Source organism: Gracilinanus agilis, chromosome 4 (assembly GCF_016433145.1).
Source record: "Gracilinanus agilis isolate LMUSP501 chromosome 4, AgileGrace, whole genome shotgun sequence".
NCBI lineage: Eukaryota > Metazoa > Chordata > Mammalia > Didelphimorphia > Didelphidae > Gracilinanus > Gracilinanus agilis.
In genome coordinates, this window is record NC_058133.1 from 506,365,137 (window position 1) to 506,388,206 (window position 23,070).

General features: G+C 44.0%; 1 protein-coding gene across 1 annotated transcript in view; it reads left to right on the plus strand.

Annotated features, from left to right (window-relative positions):
• Positions 1–2,035: 2,035 nt before the first annotated feature.
• Positions 2,036–23,070, plus strand: part of ST6GAL1 (ST6 beta-galactoside alpha-2,6-sialyltransferase 1) — a 61,277-nt gene continuing 40,242 nt past the window's right edge. The window contains exons 1-3 of the mRNA XM_044673175.1: positions 2,036–2,118; positions 6,305–6,940; positions 11,241–11,338. Coding sequence (XP_044529110.1) covers positions 6,322–6,940; positions 11,241–11,338 — 717 coding nt within the window. The 5' untranslated portion in view covers positions 2,036–2,118; positions 6,305–6,321. The remainder of the gene's footprint in view (positions 2,119–6,304; positions 6,941–11,240; positions 11,339–23,070) is intronic.

Below are 23,070 nucleotides of genomic sequence, written 5' to 3' on the forward strand. Positions count from 1 at the left end.
ATATCAATAATGTTGAAATAGGCCCCGATCAATGACACATGTAGAACCCAGTGGAATTGCTCATTGGCTCCAGGAAGGGGGAAGGAGGAGAGTAGGGAAAGTACATGAATCATATAACCATGGAAAAATATTCCAAATTAATTAAAGTTTTTCAAATTAAAAAATAATAATAAATAAAGTAGGCTGTGTCTCCTAAATGCTTTGTATCTCCAAAGCAAACATGACCCCAGTGCTCTGTGTGGAATAGAATAAAATAAAATTGAGTGAAGCTCCTTGAGATCAGGGAGCATATCTTGCCCTCTTCCTGTGTTCCCAGTGCTCAGACATAGTGGTCAAACATAGCACATACTTGAGCTTGATCAGGAATTGACTGTTAAGAATACTGAGTAGAGGGGGCAGCTGGGTAGGTCAGTGGATTGAGAGTCAGGCCTAGAGACAGGAGGTCCTAGGTTCAAATCTGACCTCAGACACTTCCCAGCTGTGTGACCCTGGGCAGGTCACTTGACCCCCGTTGCCTATCCCTTATCCTCTTCTGTCTTAGAACCAATACACAGAAGTTAAGGGTTAAAAAAAAAAGGCAGTATAGAGGACAGAACAATGAACTTGGGAGTCCTGCGTTCCAATTATGACTGAGATGATGATTTTGGACTCAGATATTTGACAGCTGCACGCCACCCTAGGCAAGTCATTTAACCTCTGTTTGCTTCCCTTTCCTTATCTTTAAAATGGAGATAATAGGGGCAGCTAGGCTAAGAGAGGCAGGTCTGGAGAGAGAGACGGTCTCTCCAGAAGGTTTAAATCTGGCCTCAGATACTTCCTAGCTATGTGACCCTGGGCAAGCCACTTACCCCATTTGTTTAGCCCTTATTGCTTTTCTGCTTTGGAACCAATGCTTAAATATCAGTTCTAAGACAGAAGGCAAGGTGTTTCTTGAAAATTATTTTTAAAAATTGAATTGCACCCATATCATAGAATTGTGAAGAGAATCAAATTAGTTTATTTGAAGTTTTGTGAACCTAACAGTTTATTATTATTATTATTATTATCTGTTATTCTTTTATTATTATATTTTATATAATAGATGCTATTCTATATATTTATAATTATTTATATTTAATTTTCACACTTAATTTTAAGTATTATTTATTATTACAATAGTCTTGTCATTTTAGCTACTGCTATTATAGCACTTTTATTTTAATATTTTAATTTAAATACATTAATTATCTAACTTAATTATTTAAATAGTTTAATTGAATTAAAATGTGTCAGTGAAAATGCAGTCTAGGAGCAGCAAGATGGCTCAGTGGATTGTGAGCCAGGCCTACAGCTAGAGGGTCCTGGGTTCACATTTGGCCTCAGACACTCTAGCTAGCTACGTGACCCTGGACAAGTCGTTTTACCCCCATTGCCTAACCCTTATTGCTCTTCTGCCTTGGAAGCAAGGCACAGTATTGATTCTAAGACAGAAGGTGAGGGTTTAAAAAAAAAAAAAAAAAGAAAATGCAGGGGGCAGCTGGGTGGCTCTGTGAATGGAGAGCCAGTCCCAGAAACGGGAGGTCCTGGGTGGCCTCAGACACTTCCCAGCTGTGTGACCCTGGGCAAGTCACTTAACCCCTCATTGCCTAGCCCTTCCCACTCTTCTGCCTTGGAATCCATCCACAGGATTGGTTCTAAGACAGAAGGTAAAGGTTTAAAAGAAAAGAAAGGACGTGTAGTCTATGTGAGCTCGTTTGTCCGCTGCATCAGTCTCTCCAGCTGATAGGAGCCGAGCCAGTCGCTAAATCTGTCCCCTTCGGACAATGCAAAGAGCAGAAAGCATCACGAGGGCGCCCTGGTGCTGTTAATGTTTAATCTCGCTCTCCCAGTCGGTGCGAGCACCTGTTGCCCGCTCGCGGACAGCCCAGGTCCAGCCCCTTCTCCCCTTCCCAGGAGCAGGGCAGGCCGTCTCAGCACTCTTTTCTCCTCTTCCTTTCCAATGACAGATTCTTCATGATTTCTGTTGGAACGCCAAGCATCAAGCCCAGATGGAGAAGCCGCCGCCTGCCCCGCCGAGCCTGCCCAGTCCGGACTCTGTGAGCTCATGGCTCCTGGTCTGAGGGCATTAACCAGCTGCAGGTAATGGGCTTCCTGGGACGGGGCTTTGCAGAACCGAGACTCTGCCTTTCGCTTGGATGCTCTCTTCTGGGCATCTCGCTTTCTGGCTCGGGACCCTCTTCTGGCTTCCTCCCGTGATTCCTCAGCCTTGGAGTCCTCTTAGGTCTCCCCAGTGGGGGTCCTTCGGGCCACTCGGGGTCCTTTTCTGTGCTTAAGACGACGCTCAAACTCCACCATTCCTTGAGTTGAGATGAAAGTTTTGCTGCAACGTAGAACTTCCCGGCTTGCTTCCCGAGAACAGTTTTCCCCCTTCCTCTCCTTTGCCAAAGTACGAACACACCCGGCCCTCGTCCCCCCCCCCTGCAAGCTCATCTCCTTCAGGGAAATATTCACCCTCACCCAAAGCAGCCTCCTTTCCCTTTGCTGCATCTCCACCTGGCACACCCTGGAACAATGTGAACCCCCTTTATTATCGGGGAGATCACGGAACATTGGAGATGAGAGGAGATAGAGAGACATAAAGACTTCCAGGCCATTCTTCCCCCATGATTCCACGCTGCCTTCCTTCCATTAGAACCACGACTGGGCTTCCGAGCGGCCGAGGGCACCCCCTGCTAGCCTCCTGTTAGCCTCCTGGGGCTGGACGTCGTGGCTTCTGCCATGAAAGGGCGGCAGAGAAGCGGACGTTCCTCCCCGGGACGCCGAGGATGCCGAGGACGTCCTGCCGCTCTCTTCCTCTCACTTCGCCTGACCTTTTATCGGCGTTGTCACATTTTCCTTCGCGATATCCCGGGGAGGTGTCCGGCCTCACTATGCCTTTTTAGGGTTAAAGATCCCAACTCCAGCGCCAGACGGGCCCCCAGAGGTCCAGGCACTTCTCAGCCCGGGAAACGGACAGGAAATGACTTTTCCCGAAGTAATAGGCCAGGATCGGACCCAGATTTGCGGAGACCTTCGAAGTCACTTAGCTCAACCCCTTCCTCTTAAAGAGGAGGAAACCGAGGCCCAACTAGATCCCCCGGATCCGGGGAGCCTGATCTAGAACTGGAAAGGATCTTTTATTGTTTTAAACCCTCACCTTCCGCCTTAGAATCAATCCTATATATTGGTTCTGAGACAGAAGAGCGGGAAGGGCGAAGCAGTGGGGGTTAAGGGGCCTGGCCAGGGTCACCCAGCTGGAAGGGATCTTAAGAGGGCATCTTAATCCAACCTCATCAGTCAGTCATTCAACTAGAATTTATGAAGCTCCGTCTATGCGCTGGCCATTGTCCGAAGGGTCGGGATGCGAAAAAATAAATGGCCAAGAGAGCCTCCAAGGAGCTCACAGCCTAGGGAGGGTGACAAGGGGCGAGTGGCTTCGCGGAAGCCAGATTCAGACGGGACCAGTGGGAGGGGGAAGGCGCAAGGGAGACGTTTGGAGGATGGCGCCCCGGGAGAGACGAGCGCCTCCTTCAAGTTCGGAGGAAGCGCCGTGGTGGCTGCTTGGATTCCATGGCTTTTAGAGCGTGTACATCCTTTCCAAAAGCCGCCATCCTGACACCCTTAGAAATCCTAGACCGATGTACGAGACACTGTTTGAGTTCAAAGTACTCAAAGCGCCTACACAATTGCACAATAAATATGGAGAAAATAGAATGTTGTTCCAGTGTCTAGAGATACGGTTCAAGGCCATCCCATTGATTCACTGGTTCCTGCCAGCATTGCCAGGAAGAGATTCTCTTGTATTTGTTTGTTTATTTACCTTTCGAATCCATACTTTCTGTCTTAGAATAAATACTGGGTATTGGCTCCAAGGCAGAAGTGTGGGAAAGGCTAGGTAATGGGGATTAAATGACTTGCCCAGGGTCACAGGGCTAGAAATTGTCGAATTGTCGGAGGTCAGATTTGAACCCAGGACCTCCCATCTGCAGGCCTGACTTTCAATCCACTGAGCTATCTAGCTGCCTCCTTTTGTGTTTATTTTATTTATTTACTTACTTACTTTGTTAAAAAAAACTTACCTTCCACCTTAGAATCAATACTGGGTATTGGTTCCAAGGCAGAAGAGCAGTAAGAGCTAGGCAATGGGGGTTAAGTGACTTGCCCAGGGTCACACAGCTAGGAAGTATCTGAGGCCAGATTTGAACCCAGGACCTCCTGTCTCTGGGCCTGACTCTCAATCCACTGAGCCACCCAGCTGTCCCTTATTGCATTAATTTATTTGTTGGTTGGTTTGGTTTTTTTAAACCCTCACCTTTCATCTTGGAGTCAATACTGTGTATTGGCTCCAAGGCAGAAGAGTGGTAAGGGTAGGCAATGGGGGTCAAGTGACTCGCCCAGGGTCACCCAGCTGGGAAGTTTCTGAGGCCAGATTTGGAACCCAGGACCTCCCATCTCTAGGCCTGGCTCTCCATCCACCGAGCCACCCAACTGCCCCTTCTTGTATTCATTTTTAAAAATTTAACTGCTACCATTTATATCTTTCCCTTCTCCCAGAGGGCCATCCTTTCAAACAAAGAAGAAAAAGGAGGGGGAAGAAAACTCAACCCATTAAAAATAATTTGCCCATCAACCAAGTGTGGCATGATATATCTGATTGTACATTAAAAAGCTCTAGAGAAGTGCTTTCTTAGAGTCTATTTAAGACACTTCCCAGCTGTGTGACCCTGAGCAAGTCACTTAACCCCCACTGCCTAGCCCTTTCCACCCTTCTGCCTTAGAACCAATTCACAGGATTAATTCTAAGAGGGTAAGCGTTGTTTTGTTTTTGTTTTTGTTTTTTTAAAGAGTCTATTTAGCAGAGCTTTGGAAGAACAAGGCTTGCTTTCTATGCTACAAACCCTCATTTCAATGTCCTTACCATTATTCTGGCTTATTGCTAGGCTACTAGTTTCAGACGATCTTCATGATCCTGGAACACAGAACCATTGATCTAGAGTTGGAAGGGATCTAGTTCAGTCCCCTCATTTTACCCAGGAGGGAACTGAGGCTCAAGGAAGGAAAGGTCCATGGTCCTGAAAGATGTACGTTTCAGAGGTAGGATTTGAACCCAGGTCTTCCTGATTCAAAAGCCAGTCCAACAGCTAACCATAGAATCCTAGAATTTTAACATCAAAACCCACCTCTTCAGTCAGTCATCAAGTGCAAGTGATACCTGAACAGGAGTCCTCCATGCGCCAGAAAAGGGTGGCGAGGTTCAGTGGCCTCCATGTATTTCCTATTAAGAAAATTCACATCACAGCCATCAAAACCTTACTATTTCAGTTTCAGTCAATAGAGATGCATCAGGCATACAGGGTGGTGGGTTTGATTATGGAATCTGGAGGGGATCTTTTGGCAAAAGTATATTAAATTTAACAAGTTAGTAGCAAGAATCAAGAAAACAATGTCTCTAATGACCACAGCAGTGTCAGTGAGGACAATCACTCCCAAACAATCAAAGATGAATGGGGCAAAATGACAGAGAAAAGGCTGGGTCCCAAAGAAGAAACGGGGCAGCGGGGAGGCACAGTAGATAAGGTGCCAGACCTGGAGTCACTAGCTGGGTGACCCTGGACAAGTCACTTCACCCTGTTTACCTCAGTTTTTTTCATCTGTAAAATGAACTGGAGAAGGAAATGGCCAACCACTTCAGTTTCTTGGCCAGGAAAACCCCAAATGAGACCACAGAGTTGGATAGGACTGAAAACAGTCCAGAAAAGAGAGGCAAAATGCACTTCCCCATTCCGGTCCTTTGCAGAAGTGAGTCACAGTTGGCACATGTCATAAGATTTTTTTTTGATGCGTTAAATGATATTGTTGATTTTTATCTTTCTTGTGTTCCCTTTTTTTTTTAACTGTTAGAATCAGTACTGTGTATTGGCTCCAATGCAGAAGAGTGGTAAGAGGGTAGGCCATGGGGATTAAGGGACTTGCCCAGGGTCACACAGCTGGGAAGTGTCTTGAGGCCAGATTTGAACCCAGGACTTCCTGTCTCTGTGCCTGACTCTCTCTCCACTGACCCACCTAGCTGCCTTTTTTTTTTACATCTCTATCTCTACCTGCTAACTCTCCCCTTCCCACTGTCCTTCCCATCCTCAGAAGTCTAAGGCTGAAACTTTGGAGATTGCTTCCCTACTACTTGATAAGGGGTGAGAGACTAGTGTGCTGTTCGTTTGGGTGACCACAGATGGTACCTCTATGACTGAGAATGTCTTTTTTGTTATTTTTTTCCTTCTCCAATTTCTAGGAGTGATTTCTTACCCCATGCCCAGGGACACTGTATGCTCCAGTATGGTCCACATCAACATCCTCAGAAGGATTATGTATGGGCTCTTGGCCTTCCTCCTCTTCCTCACCATCTGCCTGTGGAATGAATCAAAGAAAGGCTACTCTGTTTCCTTTAGATTAGACTCAAAAGGCTTCCAGCTGCCCAGGAACCTGGAAAATTTGTCTAGGAGGATGGGTTCAAAGCCCGTGAACATCACCACTATGACGGACCCCCAAAGAGAGAGCAGGGTCCCACAAACCGGAACCAAGGTGGAGAAATTAAATTACAAGGTCTGGGATAAGGACAGCAACTCCAAAAACCTCCCTGCTAGGCTGCAGAAGGTCAGGAAGAACTATTTGCACATGAACAAATACAACGTGACCTTTGAAGGAACGCGCCAACTGGAGAAGCTCAGCGCCAGTGCCTTGCTATGCCAACTCGCCAATCGGGTGAAAGTCACCATGATCCAGGGGACTGACTTCCCCTTCAACACGTCTGAATGGGAAAACTATCTCCCTCCAAAGAATATCCGAGAGAGCTTTGGACGACTGAGCACGTGCGCTGTCGTCTCATCTGCTGGATCCCTGAAGGCTTCCTACTTGGGTGAAGAAATAGGTGAGTAATGGATAAGGGGGTCCTCCTTTTTACGGATGTCCATCCACCACACGTGTCGGAGATGTGGACCTTTTGAGTAGTTGATGCAGAAGGGAAACCTGGGTTCTAATCCTGACTCTGCCACTTGTAAGATGAAACTTAATATCCAAAAAAAAAATAAAATCCAAAAAAATTAATATCCAAATAGTATTATATTTAATAATATTTATTAGTAATGACTAAAATAAAAGACTAGAGTAAAAAGGGTGCTAACTCACAAGAGAGGAGAGAGAGAGAGGGAGAGGGAGAGGGAAAAATCTCAGGACTGACAGCAAATTTATAAACAGCACATGAAAATGCAATGTGGATGAAGGGGAAAGGATTCTGGGTAATGTAGTTCAGGGGTTCAAGATTTTCTAGTTACACACACTAAGTAGTCTGATCTCAGGCAAATCACTTGCTTTCTCTGGGCTTTGGTTCTCTGGGGTTGGGACAGATGATAGCTCAGGTATTCTCTGGCTCCCCAACTCTAGGACCCTGCTGGAAAAACAAAGACACAAATAATGGAGGCAAAACTGATTTTTAAACCCTGGCACCCTGGATAATTCAGGCTCCACTTAAGGGAATTAAACAAGTTAGTCTTGTAATTTTTGAGCATCAATTATGTATGAGTCACCATTCTGGACTGAGTGCTGAGAAAACAGAGACATATCTGCCCTCCAGGACCTTCTATTCACATAGGGGAGACCATATGCAAATTCTTCTCTATAGCCTGGAGCCAGAGGCAGGATAAATGAAGGATAATCACAGAGGGAAGGCACTAGCATAAGTAGGTTTGGAGGAGAGACTTGATCTGAGTCTTGAAGAAAATTAGTAGAACTGCCTGGAAATTAATTCGCAATCTTCAGCCATGTGGGTCAGTGATTTTTGAAACACATATTCTATTTTAGTATTGGCTCCAAGGCAGAAAAGTGGTAAGGGCTGGGCAGTTGGGGTTAAGTGACATGTCCAGGACCACACAATTAGGAAACGTCTGAGGCCAAATTCGAATCCAGGTTCTCCCAACTTCAGCCTGGCACTCCATCTAACGAGCCACCTAGCTGTCCTTGGATCGTGGATTTTTGTGCTAGCTAAAAGGGAGGTCAGAGGCCAACCAGTCCAACCCCCTCCTTTTGCAGATGAAGAAACTGAGGTCAAGAACATTTAAGGTGGCTTGCCCAGAGCTGCACAGCTTGTGGAGTGTCTGAGGCAGGCTTAGAACCTGGGTCTTCCTGACTCCAACGCAACTCTCCATCTACCAGATTCCGCATCCCTTACTTCATTCTGGAAAGTGCATTTTGCCATTAGAAAGAGACCTGAAAAAGTCAAGGCCTTCACATGGCACAGCGAGAATGCGGATAACCCAGGGTGTCTGCTTGTGCTTAATGGCTCATTTCTAGTGAATATGTTTTTCATCACTCATTGAAATGGTTGAAGCCAAAGCAAATAACGAAGGGGGAAACTATGATCTTAAGAAAGATGGAGACCCGGGGCTAAGGGGGTGAGGCAAGAGAAGGGAGGTACTAGAGCAGGTGCTCATGCCATGTCTCTGTTTTTCCTTTCTAAATGTGAAGCCAAGAAAACAGCCCTCACGGCAAACACAGGAGCACAAAGGGGGTGGGGGGTGGAAATGGGCCCATTCTGGGATCCCTGCTAAGTAGAGGTGATGAAATCACACTTTCCTCCCTTCCAAGCAGACTTTGCTTACAAACATAAACTGCCAAGATGAGTTATAGAAATGGACTGCGAACTTCACTTTCATTGACAGACACACATATTCCGACATATAAATAAAAACCCCAAAAGGGATTTGTATATGCAACTGTGAGCTCTTCTTAGGGACAATTTTATTTATTTATTTTATTTGAAAAAATTTTTTTCCATGTTTACATGATTCATTTTCTTTCCTCCCCCCTCCCAGAACCAACAAGCAATTCCACTGGGTTGTACAAATGTTATCACTTGATACTGTTAAGAGGGGAAAATGGGAGTTATTATGGTTGGATTCGATAGTTAAGGCATGGTCGCCAGAAATCGATTAAATCTATTTCAAAATAAAATAGACCCAAGTCAGGATGACTTTTATGGTGGTTTATTTACACTCAGGAAGGCTGAAGGTAGGGAAATTGAGAGAGAGAAACTCTGGCCTGGACCGGAGGCCCAAACCAGGGAGGGATTCAGAGGCCCCAGCAGAGGGGCTCAGAGGTGAATTAAATAAGGCTTCTAGCCACAAGGCCTCCTCCAAGAAGAGAGGCCTCCCTGAGGCTGGAGCCTCCAGAAAAGCCACGGGAAGAGAGAGAGAGTCAGCCTGACTTACCCACGTGACAATTCAAGGGGAAGCAGCTCCTTCCACACCAAGTTCAAAGCTCCAAAAGCTCCCCACAGGAAGTCATCATTATATTTAAAAGGTAGCATCTTTTGTCACTTCCTGCGTCCACCTCCAGTTTCACGTGGACAAATGGCAGCCTCAACCCTGTTTTGGCCTGCCCTTTGGGCCGTCCCTTGTTTCCGATTTGTCACTGACCATCACGTGTGGGTCACAGAGCTCCCCCCTCCCCACTTAATTCTAAGTTGGGTGGGGTACTGTTATTCCTGGTGGCTAAAGTCTAGAGAATGAATGAGGCGAGGGGGAGCTAATTCCATTTACACAATACCTAGTTCCATATTATTCATTTTTACTAGAGAGCGATCTTTTAAAGCCTAAACCCCCAATCAATCGCATACCCATATACATGTGATAAGTGATGCCAATTGTTCTTCTTTTGCATTTCTGCTCCCACAGTTCTTTTTCTCAGTGTGGTTTCCCATAAGTCCTTCAGAGTATCCCGACTTGTTGCATTGCTACTAGTAGCAAAGTCCATGACATTGGATTGTTCCACAATGTTTCATTTTCTGTGTACAATGTTTTCCTGGTTCTGTTCATCATACTCTGCATCAGTTCATTGAGGCTCTCCCAGTTCATACAGAAATCCTCCAGATTAGGGGCAGCTGAGTAGCTCAGTGGATTGAGAGTCAAGCCTAGAGACGGGAGGTCCTAAATTCAAATCTGACCTCAGACACTTTCCAGCTGTGTGACCTTGGGCAAGTCACTTAACCCCCATTTCCTAGCCCTTACACTCTTCTGCCTTAGAACCAATACACAGTATTGATTTCAAGATGGAAGGTAAGGGTTAAAAAAAAAGAAATCCTCCAGATCATCAGTCCTTACAGCACAATAATATTCCATCCCACAATTTGTTCAGCCATTCTCTAATCAAGGGATACTCTCTTGTTTTCCAGCTTTTTGCCACCACAAAGAGTGCAGCTATGAATATTTTTGTACAAGTATTTTTCCTTATTATCTCTTTGGGTTATAAACCCAGCAGTGGTATGGCTGGGTCAAAGGGCAGGCAGTCTTTTAAAGCCGTTTGCACATAATGACAGTTTTATGTTTTGAAACTCATACCTTCCATCCTAGAATCAATACCAAGTATTGGTTCCAAGGCAGAAAAGCAGTAAGGGCTAGGCAATGGGGATTAAGTGACTTGCCCAGGGCCACCCAGCTAGAAAGTGTCTGAGGCCAGTTTTGAACCCAGAACTTCCTATCTCTAGGATTGGCTCTCAATCCACTGAGCCAACTAGGTGCTCTTTGGACAGTTTGTTTTTAAAAGGATATAGTCAGTCAGAGAAGGTTTTTAACAGAGAGCAGAGGGAAATCAAAGAAGCAAGGAGGTGTTATAAATGGCCAATTGAATATGCATTAAAAACAAAAAGCTCAATACATAGACATATTTTCACAGAGAAAGCTTTTTTTTTTGGTTTTAAACTGAAATGTTCATATTCAAGTTCATAATAAAAACCCAAGAAAAAAATTTAAATTAACGTGGCAGTAATGGCTCTAAATTTTAATCCTAACATTGCTTCTAACTAGCTGTCTGATATTGGATTAATCACTTAGACTCTCTGGATCTCAATGTGTCCATCTGTAAAATTAAGGGATTGGACTAGATCAACTCGGAAGTCCCCGTCTGCTCTAAACCTATGATCCTAAGTCACTTCAGTTCTCATGGCCTCAGTCTCTCTGTCTATAAAATGAGGGAGTTGGACTAGATGCCATCTCTGATATCTATTGTCGCTACCATTCTTTGATCCTGGGATCCTAAGACATCTTTAGTGGTTGCTCTCATGACAACACAAGTGGAAAAATCCCTGTCATCTCCCTCCTTGTTCCTGCTTATTCTGGCTCCATTTCTCAGTCTCTTCTTTCACTCAACTATCTCTTCCATATTGCTGTGGTTTACAGACAATCATGATGCCGTCTTGAGGTTTAATGGGGCACCCACAAAGAAATATGAACAGCATGTAGGAGAGAAGACAACCTTTCGTCTGGTCAACTCTCAGGTAAGGCAACTTGGAAAAATAGGAGAATCATCCTGTTCATGCTGGTTAGAGTGGTGAGTCTGTGGTCAACAGCCCACTGTGGTCTCCACATCTCTGAGTGACCTTAAATAGACTTAATCAGTCTAGCATTCATATAGAACTTAAAATTTAATTAATTTTTAAAAATTACCTTAAGAGAACTTTGGGGGGAGGATTTTATTTATTAAGTTAATTCTATTTTTTAAAAACCTGTAAATTTTCATTGCTTCCTTTTTAACATCACCCAATATATCAGTCAACATCCAAATACTCAACATACATTTGTTAAGCTCCTACTATGTGCTGGGCACCATACTCTTTGAGAGCAAGGGTTTTTGCCTCTCTTTGTACCCCCACATTGTGTGGCAGTGCTTGGTCTACATTTGTTGACCAACTGAATGGTATACCATGATATAGAGATGAGAGGAGACTTACTTATTCTAACGGTTGACATTTATTTCACTTTAAAGGTTCACAAAGCGTGTTTACTCTCACATTATCTCACTTGAGATGAACTATGACCTTCCATGCTTCCGTTTCCAGCACCTAGGCCAGTTCTGGGTGCATCGTAGGTACATGGACGTAGTGCATGTAGAGGTACAGGATAGTAAATGCTCTTTCTTTCTGTCCAGTGTGGGCTGATTTCAGAGAAGACTTCGTGAAGGAAATGGGACTTAAGCTAGACTTTTAAGGTTCATGCTCCAGGATCATAAAGTTAAAAGAGATGTTAGAGAATATGAGAATATACTCCTATTTCTGCAGAAAATACTCAGTAGATCCATTAGGAAGTATGATCTCTTCAAAGGAAGGTCAACCGAATGGTATGGGGCCTCTATTGCCAATCTAAGGAGACTGATCTAAAGGACTTCAGTCTCTAAAGGTCAGGGACTATTTTGCTTCTTTCTTTGGGTCCCCAGACACTAGCACCATGCCTTACATAGAGGAGAAACTTAATAAATGCTTATTAATTGATTGGTTGAAACTACCCATCTTTTCTCATTTCTTAGATTCTGAAACCATCTCTTAGCCAAATAGCTGGGAAAGACCATGAGAGATTAAGGATTCCAGGCTAATTCTACGTAACTCGTTTTTGAATAGCCAAGAGAGATTATTGTCAAAGTACTTTTGTTGTTGTTTAAGTCATTTTCAGTCATGTCCAACTCTTCATGACCCTGGTTGGGTTTTCTTGACAAAGATATTAAAATGGTTTGCCATTTCCCTCTCCAGCTCATTTCACAGATGAGGAAATGGAAACAAACGGAGCTAAGTGACTTTCCAGAGTCACACAAATAGTAAAGGAGGTCAGATTTGAACTCAGGTTGGCCTGAATCCATTTGGGACATTCTTACTTTGCCATCTAGCTGCTCACTCAAAGTATTTAGCCATTCTTAATTTCAGGGGATGCAATCAATCAGTCAAGCATTCAGCACTGATTAAGTGTTTACCAGGCTTAGCGCCTCCTTGATGAAGATCTGTGTATCCCTTCTATGCCAGTACTTAGCAAGGAGCCTGGTGCCTAGGAAGTAGTGAAACCGTCCCTGTCCTCTAGGAGCTTCCATTTCTATTTGCTTCTTCCCACACTAAAAAGAGATATATTTCCCTTCTCTATTTATTGGCTCAAGCCAATTAACCTTTTTGCCTCAGTTTCCTCATATGTAAAATGAACCAGAGAAGGAAATAATGAACCAGTCTAGAATCTTTGGCAAGAAAACGCCAAAAAGAGTCAAGAAGAGTTGGACATGACTGAGAATGACTAAACAACAAAAATACTTGGACAAGTTATCAGGGACAGATGTAGACGCTATTCCACCAGACAGATGATCAGCCTTTGAGAGGGTAGATTTAGGAGATATAATATGTTCTAGCAAGGCAGAGCAGGCCACTTTGTTCCCAACAGGGAGATGGGCTTATTTCTGAAAAAGGTGCTAACCCCAGGGAGAAAAGTTACTTATCATTTCTCCCTTGGCTGTGAATGATCCCATTGTTAACTTCCTTGCCTAATTTCTTGGAAAAATCTTTTCTATCCATATCAACCCACAGGAACTCTCTCTCTCCTTTCCTCCCCCTTCCTTCTCCCTCTCTCCTTTTTTCTCTCCTTCCCTCTCTCACCTTTTCTTTCTCTCTCTCCCAGCCTCCCTTGCTCTCTTTCCCTCTCTCTTTCTCCTCTACCTGCTCCCTCTCCCTCTCCCTCCTCCATCTCTCCATCTCTTCTTCCTGTCTCCCATCCATGGCTTATCTGTGTTTCTCATGAGACTGTTAATCTTGGACAGCTTTATCACATCCCTTCCATAATTGTCCTAAGTGTTTTTTAAAATAGATTTTTAGGATATTTTTTACACTGCTTAGATTTTTTCCCTATGCCTATTCCCCACTCCACCCCCAATTTCTTCCCTTCTGCCTCTAATAACATGTCATTTTTCATCTGTATATAATTTTCCTGGTTCTGTTTAATTCGCTCTGTATAAGTGCATATGACTTACCATGCTTCTCTTTTTCTCTGCAGTTTCTTGTGATTCAGGAACACGAGATATTTGTTTTTATGAGATTCCAACCTAAGTCAGCAAGTATTTATTGAGACTTGACTATGTACCTCTCCTGCGTCCTCCGCTTAGACTAAATTGTGATTTTGGACCCGACAGAAAAATAACTTGTGTATCCCCTCAGTAGAATTTGTGTCTTTAAACAGATTGATGCAATTGTGATCATTCTAAGGAAGGAGTCAAATTAATGAAGTCCAGGAAGTGTGTACTGAAGTCCCCTGAATGCCCAGCCCTGTTCTAGTCTCAGTGGAGAAGGAAAAGACCCAGCCTCTGAGGTCTAACTGTAAATAATCTGATAAGGAGGATGAAACCCAGATGGGAATGATTAGAGAACAATAGGAAAGGCTCAAGACTGGAAGAAGGGCCAGTCCAGAGGAGCTGAAACCTGGATGCCAGAGCTCTGTCTGTCTTGTGATGTTTAAACACGCAATGCTATGATTCCCCAAGTCTCCGAACTAGAAATTTGCTTCATTCCTCTATCAAGGATCTTTGGGGTCTGACCTCCAGAAATGATGGAGGCCATTAGCCTCTGCAGACTCTCTCACAAAGCCATAAGATGATAGAACTAGAAGGAAGCTGAAAAAGCATCTGATCCTTTCCCTTCATTTTATAGATGTGGCTGAGTCGGGATTAAAATCCAGGTCTTTTGACTCTTGGGATTGGCACTAATGTTCTCTTCTCCTACAGCTGGGATTATAATTAGAACATAGGTTTCTCTTAAAATATTTAACGTTTGTGAGCTCCCCCCGCCATTCACATCAGGTTCCATTTGCCTTTATTGATTGTTTACATGATTTTGCATAGCGCTTCTTATCCAGTTGGTACAAAGAATTTTTTAAAAGAAAAAAAAAAGCAGCTCAGAAAAATTGGCTTCTTCTGATTCTGCCAGCATACGAAGCATTTCACACCTGTAGTACCCCACCTCAACGAAGAAAGGAAAAGGTTTCATATTCTCATCTCTTCTTCAACCAATTAACAAACATTTTTTTAAAGAATATTTTGGGGCAGCTGGGTGGCTCAGTGAATTGAGAGCCAGGCCTAGAGATAGGAGGTCCTGGGTTCAAATCTGGCCTTGGATACTTCCTAGCTGTGTGACCCTGGGCAAGTCACTTTACCCCTACTATCTAGCCCTTACCACTCTTTTGCCTCAGAACCAATACACAGTATTGATTCTAAGACAGAAGGTAAGGGTTTTTATTTTTTAAAAATTTAAGACCATTTTCATATATTATTTATTTCTAGCACTCTTTTCTTTTTAAATTTTGAGATCCAAATTCTCCCCCTACCTCCCTCCCTTCCCTACCCACTGAGAAGGATGTAATACAATATCAATTATGTATGTGAAATCATGTAAAACATATTTCCACATTAGCCATATTTCCCAGAAAAATCAAGAAAAATGAAGTGATTATATTTTAGTTTGCCCTCAAAGTTCATCGGTTCTCTCTCAAAGAAGTGGATAGCATTTCTTCATCATGTCCTTTAATCAGTAAACATTCATAAAGCATCTACAGTGTGCCAGGCATCATTCTAAGTGGTAGGAACAAGATAGAACAAGAATTTTTTTCCCCTTCATTTATGTTATGGTTATTCTATATATTGTTTTCTTGGTTCTACTTATTTTTTTTTTCTATCAGTTCAGGCAAATCTTCCCATGCTTCTCTGAATTCTTCACCCTGATCATTCCGTACAGTACAGTGACATTTAATGTATTGCATTGCATTCATGTACCACAGTTTTACCAGCCCCCAAACCATGGACATCCACTTTGTTTCTCGTTCTTTACCAGGACAAAAAGTGTCAGAAACCATTTTCAACATCCCTGCAGCCTTCTTCACTCCTTGGGATTCATGACCCTTATTGGAGTGAAACCTGGGTTCCTGAAGGTTTAATTCCAATGAAATCCAATCCAGTGGGCTTTTATTGAGCAGCTGATTGCTTATGCTGTCAGACAGGCAAGAAAAGAAATGTGGACCTTGAGCTTAGGGTACTTATCTATTCTCTGATTAGGGAGCCGATGAAATAAGGAGAGTCCATACAGACTCTGCTAAGGATGTAGAGGCCACTAGACTGCAATGTCTAGGGAAGTGCCTACTGAGTCTCAGGATTGGAATCCAGGGCTAAATGTTCAGCCCTTGACTGCTTTACAAATAGGGTTCCCTATGATCAATCTAGAGCAACTCTGACGTGTGAGATTCCTAGTGGGTATTTGAGATGATAGATTGGGCAGAGATGTTTGCATTCATTTAGTCTGACAGCCTTCCCCTCTTTTCCAATCCAGCTGATAAAGCATTAGACTCACTCATGAAGCTCAGAGAAACAGTAGATGCAGGGGTGCAGAGGAAAGCATTCTGGACTGGAGTCAGAAGGCTTGGGTTTGAATCCCAGCTCTACCTCTTACTACTTGTATGACTATGGGCAGATCCCTTAAGCTCTGGGCCTCATTCCTCATCTAGAAATTGGGGAAATTGAGCTTGATGGCCTCTCTGGTCCCTTTCAGTTCAGGACAGATAAATCTTTTCTGATCCCCTTGGTTTTTAACGTCTCCCCTCTCCAAAAGTATCTTGCCTTTAAAAATAGATAGCCAGACAGACAGACAGACAGACAGACATATCCATTGACTTTCCTAATAGAACATAAGCTCTGTGAAGGCAAGAACCAGCCTCATTTTTGTCTTTCTACCCTCAGAATCTAGAATGGTCCCCAAGTCACAAAGACCCTCTTCAGATCCGTAGTATTCTTTATTAGGTAGAGGGCTTCCTTTCCTCGGAAGTGTTGGAGCGGAGCTGACCAACCATGGATTGGGTGAAATGTTGGATTAGATGGCTGAGGTCCCTTCCATCTCTGGAATTCTGGGGTTTGGTCCAGATTAAAAATATCTGAGACTAATTTACCCTAAGTTGCTAGTGACAACTTGAGAAAAAACGACCAAGGAAATGTCAGTAATTTCCCATCTGTACAAAATTTTCCATTTCTAAAACCTCTCAGGATCATTTGCCTGGAAAGGGAAATACTTAATCCAAATGAATGACTTTATAATGGTGGGTTTCCAGGCACATGGTCAGACTAGTGGAACAGAAGCTCTTCTAATCACTCCACTATAGCCAGCCACCCAGTCTGACTAGATCGAAGGTTTCTTGGAACCTTAGCTTGGGATTACTGATGCTAAGAATAGGGTCCTCGGGGGGCCCTTTGAGACTGTTTCTCTTCCAGTGCCTGCAATATTAACAGTTCAGTGTTGGCTCCTCAATGCCTGGTTGGTGATTAAGGAGAAAATACCTGAAAGGCTCTTCCTCATTCTCTCTTCATGAGACAATGTAGTGGAAAACATATTGGTGGCTAAGAAGATTTGGGCTTTGATCCTGCTCTAGACACTTACTACCTCTAAGAACAGACAAGTCACTATTTCTCTCTGAGCCTCAGTTTACTTATCCATAAAATGGGGCTGACATACTCCCTCTCATAGCATCGTTGCGAGGAAAGTACTTTGTCACCCCGACATCCTTAGTGAGTTGTGATGTCAATGAATCAAACCATTTTCCAATGATCTCTGACCTTCCCCATTTCAGTTCCCTTCCTTTAGCATTCCAGGAAGTTACCCTGCCAAAACTGGTTTCTTTCAGGATCTAAAAAGAGGAAGTCACTCACTGATTAAGATGATTAAGATGATTAAGGTGGGTGGGGAAGGCTGGGCAGATCCTGCAGGATGGATCCTGCCTGGCCGATGAGACCTTCAGCATCTTTTCTCCCCTCAGTTGGCTTTTAAAGCCCTTTACAGCATGAACCTGAGCTGTTACCAGCCTTCTTACACAAGTGCTCCTCTTCATGCTCTCGCTGGTCCAGCCACAGGGACTTGATTGCTCTTCCTCACACATGGCAATTCATTTCTGATCTCCATACTGTCCATCATGCATTCCAGGAATGGACTCTCTCCTTATCTCGACTCATCAAGGCTCAGCATGAGATCTTTCCTTCCACCTCTGTCCCTCAGTATGGTCTTAGGGCCTCACTTCCCCATCTTGTCTCTTTTACACGGATGTACACGTGTACTGGGCGCCTCCCCTCATAAAATAAGCTCCTCGAGGGCAAGAACTGTGGTTTTCCTATGCCTGACATCCGCTCTGGTGCTTCCTTTTGTTGTTGTTGAGTCGTGCTTGGTCCTTTGGGAACACATTTGGGGTTTTCTTGGCCAAGATACTGGAGCGGTTCGCCACTTCTTCCTTCAGATCATTTTACAGATGAGGAAACTGAGACCAAGAAGGTAAAGTGACTTGCTCAGGGTCATATAGCTAGTTGTTTTTCGAAGCTGGTAGAACTCAGGCCATCAGGACTCAAGGGCTGGTTCTCTATCCATTGTGGTGGCCCTATGCTTTCCCATAGTAAGTCCTTAATAGGAGACTTGTTAATTGATTTAGCATTCCTAAGGAAGGTACATTCTTTGTGCTGTTAGGGATATTCTTAGTTTCATATAGGAATTTCCCAAGTATTTCCACATCCATTATGTCATTCAGCTTTATGATAACACTATAAATATACTTTAAAAAACTTTAAAAGATCACATTTATCTTTTAAAATTATATTCCATATATTTAAAAAATACCTTCTATAAAATACCACAATCGGGGACAGCGAGGCAGCACAGTGGATAGAGCAACAGACTTAAAGATGGGGAGGCTCTCAGACACTTCCTGGTTTTGTGTCCAAGTCATTTAACCTCAATTGCCCAGCCTTTACCACTTTTCTGTCTTAGAATCAATACTTAGTACCAAAACAGAAGGTAAGAGTTTAAAAAAAAAAACAACCATACCCCTTTCTCATCGTGCTCCACATTGAATCCTTCTGTGTAACAAAGAAAAACCAATGGGCAAAAGCATCCTATTCAGAAACCTTGCTTGATATAGATAACAATTTTTTTTTCAAATAGTCTCCCTCCTCTGGGCAGTGGGGGAAGGGGAAAGAGATTCAGTTCTGTTGTCTTTTCTTTAGGACCGTAACTCGTTTTATTTTTTTCCCATTACTCAGAGTTCCACTTCCTTTGAGTCACCTTTTTGTTTATACAAGCTCTATTTCTACCAAACCACGGCCTTTTCTGGTATCAAAATAGATTCTAGTTGATAAGACTCTTTTCTCTAGCTTTTATGTAAATATCTCCCATAAACGATGTAGAGAGGAAGGCAAAGATCATGGGCTCACCAGCTTCGGTGAAGACAATTTACAGAGATAAATGGTCTCCCTGAGAAAGCTCTCGGTTACCGGTGGATATTTCACACTAATGGCTTATGAACAGTTTGAATTCTGAAGGGATTTTCTCTATTGATTAAAGGACAATCACAGGATCTGGTCAGGCTGAGAGGCTGTCAGGGTGATCAACCTAACAGCAGAGGACTCTAGAATCAGAATGGAAGGAACCTTGGAGACCATCTAGTCCAGCCCCCCTCCCCCCCCACCTTTTACCTAGGAAGGAACAGCTGCCCAAAGGTAAAGGGATTTTGCCCAATCTCCCAGCAGAAACACAACCACAGTCCAGTCTGGGAGGAGAAGTGGCAAATTACTCCTCGTATCAGCATTCAGGCTTCCATGTCTGTGGATACGTTTGGGGTTGTGAAGACTGAGCCGAAGACTCTTGGATGGCTTTCAGCACCATGGCCAGTAGTCATGGCCAATCGATCAATTAATCAGTCAGCTTTTGTTAAGCCCCTTCTATGTGCTAGGCACACCTAGGTGCCAGGAACACAAAGAACAATCAAACAGATCCCTGTCTTCAGGGAGCCAGTGTGTGTGTGTGTGTGTGTGTGTGTGTGTGTGTGTGTGTGTGTGTGTGTGTGTGTGTGTGTGTGTTGGGTGTAATAAATATCTCCGACACTTAGTACTTGCTCATGACCGTGGGTGAGTCACTTGCTTTCACAGGCTCTGCTTTCTCTTCTGTATAAGGAGGAGGATCCGACCAGCTCCAGAGCTATTCTCTAATCTTTGACAAATCACCCAAGTTCCTCGACTCTCAATTTTCTCATCAGTGGAAGGAACAGAATGGATCAGACGCCTTCTGGGGACCCTTTAAGCTCTAGGTCTAGACCTGTGTCTGTGTGGTTAGTGAACCAAGTGCTGGATGTCAAGTCAGGAAGAAGCACGTCCAAATCCCAGCTCGAATACATCTTGGTCATTGGACACTGTGAAAGTCACTCAATCTCTCCATGCCTCAGTTTTCTCATTAAAAACAAAACAAAACAAAACAAAAAAAAAAAACAAAAAAAAAAAACAATGAAGGAGTTGGACTAGATGGTCTCTAAGGGACCTTCCAACCCCAAGTCTGTGATTCTACAACCTTTTATTATTCCTTCTCCCTAAGCCTCAGTTTCTTCGTCTGTAAAATGGGAGTATGGGGCTCCATGGCCTCTAAGACTCCTTCCAGCTCTCAGTCTGTGATCCTGTGATGCTATGATACTACTATACCTACTGCTTCTCCCTATCTTTGAGCCTGGTTCAGAGCTCTGAGTTGGCAAGAACACCATCAAGTTAGACTGAGAGAAAAGCCATCACCCCAAAGAGGTTAAAGAATCTGATTACTTCTCTTGGGTCCCGAAGGCAAAACTGGCCTCATTTAAAAGTGCATAGCAGGGTCTGCAGCTAGTAGCTCAGTAGGTTGAGAGCTCAGCCTAGAGATGGGAGGTCCTGGGTTTGAATCTGGCCTCAGATGCTTCCTAGCTGGGTGAGCCTGGGCAAGTCACTTAACCTCCATTGCCTCACCCTTACCACTCTTCTGTCTTGGAGCCCCCACACAGTACCAGTTCTAGGATAAGAAGTTAGAGGTTTTTTTTTTTAAATGTATGGCAAAAGAGAACTCCCTTTGATCTCTCCTCCACTTCTGAATGAAATGAAACCTTTTTGGCAGACAAATGAGAAGGATCCCATGCACTCGAGCCTGAGATGCCCCAGAAAACGCACTGCTAGAAGAAAAGCGACAAAAAGGGGGTGGAAGCATTTCTAAAAATGAACACAAGACAAGAGAAGGAATTCTAGAGGGAAATTCAAGCAAGCTGGGCATCTTTGAATGTAACATGTGGAATTTATTAAATATATTTTCTTAAATAGCAAAGCTCTATGTAATAGACATTTGTATTTTGTCACAGAATCCTCATGTTTTGTTCTATGTGGAAATCATGATTATTTGGGTGGCCGTAAAATTCAAAATAAAAATAATTAAGCTGCATACAACATAGAAAAATCCGATTCAACGTGTAAAATAGAATCAAAGAGAATTCAAGCTACGAAATGTGAAAAAATGATACTTCAAGCACAACGCTGTTCTTCCTTCATTTTGAAGAGGACCAATGGCTCTTGACTTATAAGTGAATTGAATTTAAGGGAGGCAGAGTTGCACAAAGTTCTCCGTCTCACTCTCTCTTCCAGAGTCACTGAAGTCCAGTGGCAACACAAAAGTCAGGACAACTGGCAATGGCCCAGGATGCAGTGGGTGAGCTTGGCATCTTTGTGGACCGACCGAGCTGGAGATGCTCTGTGGAATCCCTGCTTCAGCTGCCTTCATGGCCATTGGGGCAAATTGCTCTTACTTGCCCATCCTGCCGGTGGAAGTCTTCACATGCTTAGGCTAGACATCCCCCAAGTCACTGATGGGTCTGAAGCCTGCCAGGTACCCCCAACCTAGGTTAGCTCCTCTCCTGAGGCAGTTTTATCGGGAGCTGGCCATTATGCATGCTAGAGTTTCTTGTAGCCACAGGTAAAAGCTGGGCGATGGGTAGACACCAAAGGTGGGTGCGGGGAAGGGCTCGACAAGTCAATCACGTAAGAGGTGCCAGTCCTCCCTGCATAGCCCAGGCACCCCTTCAGTCTACAGAAAAGAGATAAAAGGAGAAACTGGGCTCACGGGGGAGGGGATGAGTTCACCCTCCTTGGAGGACTTTTTAGGTCGTTGTGGGAGTGGGCGGCTTGCCTTTTGGGTGGACCAGATGATGGCTGGCATCTCTCTTATTTGAGTGTCCCTGATTCTCAGAAATTATTCAGCCCAGCACGGGAACAAGAAAACAAATCTGATAAGAGGAAGTGGCATGCATCACTCAGCTTGTTGGAGCCAGAGTTGTTTTTATTCTTTCTGCCCTGATGAAAGACTTTTATCACATGTTTTTGTGGCCGCCTTCCTTTCCCCCCTCCCCTCTCTCAGCAAAGTGACAACATGGCTTATTTTTAAAAGTGTGCAAATAGCACCAGAAAACCACTCCGATTCGTTCTGTCCAGCCAAGGTGCTCTTACCACTCTTCTCAGAGGGCTTTATTTCTGTTTCTGTGAAGAATTATTTTTAAAGAACTGGGACAGAGTAGGCCAGTAATGCCTGCAACCCAAGGAGGCTCTGGGGGAAGGGAGGGGAGAAGTCATACCGTGCACCACGGGGGCTTTAGCCTTCTTTGTATCGTTGACTCTTTGGCAGCCAAGAGACCCCTTTATAGGGTAATGCTTTTAAAGGTTTAAAATAAAATTTATAGGATTACAAAGGTTATATGGAAAGACAGTTATCAGGGGCAGCTAGGTGGCTCAGTGGATAGTGAGCCAGGCCTGAAGGCAGGAGATCCTGGGTTTAAATCTAGCCTAAGACACTTCCTTACTGTGTGACCCTGGGCAAGTCACTTAACTACCATTGCCTAATCCTTACCACTTTTCTGCCTTAAAACCAATACATAGTATTGATTCTAAGACAGATGGTAAGGGTTTTAGAATAGAAAAGAGAAAAGAGGAGAGAACAGAGCAGAAGAGAAAGGAGAAGGGAAGGGAAGGGAGGGGAGGGGAGGGGAGGAGAAGGGAGAGGAAGGGAAGAAGGGAAGGGAAGAAGGGAAGGGAAGGGAAGAAGGGAAGGGAAGGGAAGGGATGGAAAAAATGGTTATTGGGGAAGGGAAAGGAGGGGAGGGGAAGAGAAGGGAAGGGAAGAAGGGAAAGGAGGGGAGGGGCAGGGAAAGGAAGAAGGGAAGGGAAGAGATGGTAAAGATGGTTATTGGGGCAGCTAAGTAGCTCAGTAAATAGAAAGCCAGAGAAGAGAGGTCCAGAATTCAAATCTAGTCTCAGACACTTCCTTGCTACGTGACCCTGGGCAAGTCACTTAACCCCAATTGCCTAGCCCTTACTGCTCCTCTGCCTTGGAACTGATACTTTGGTATCAAATCTAAGACA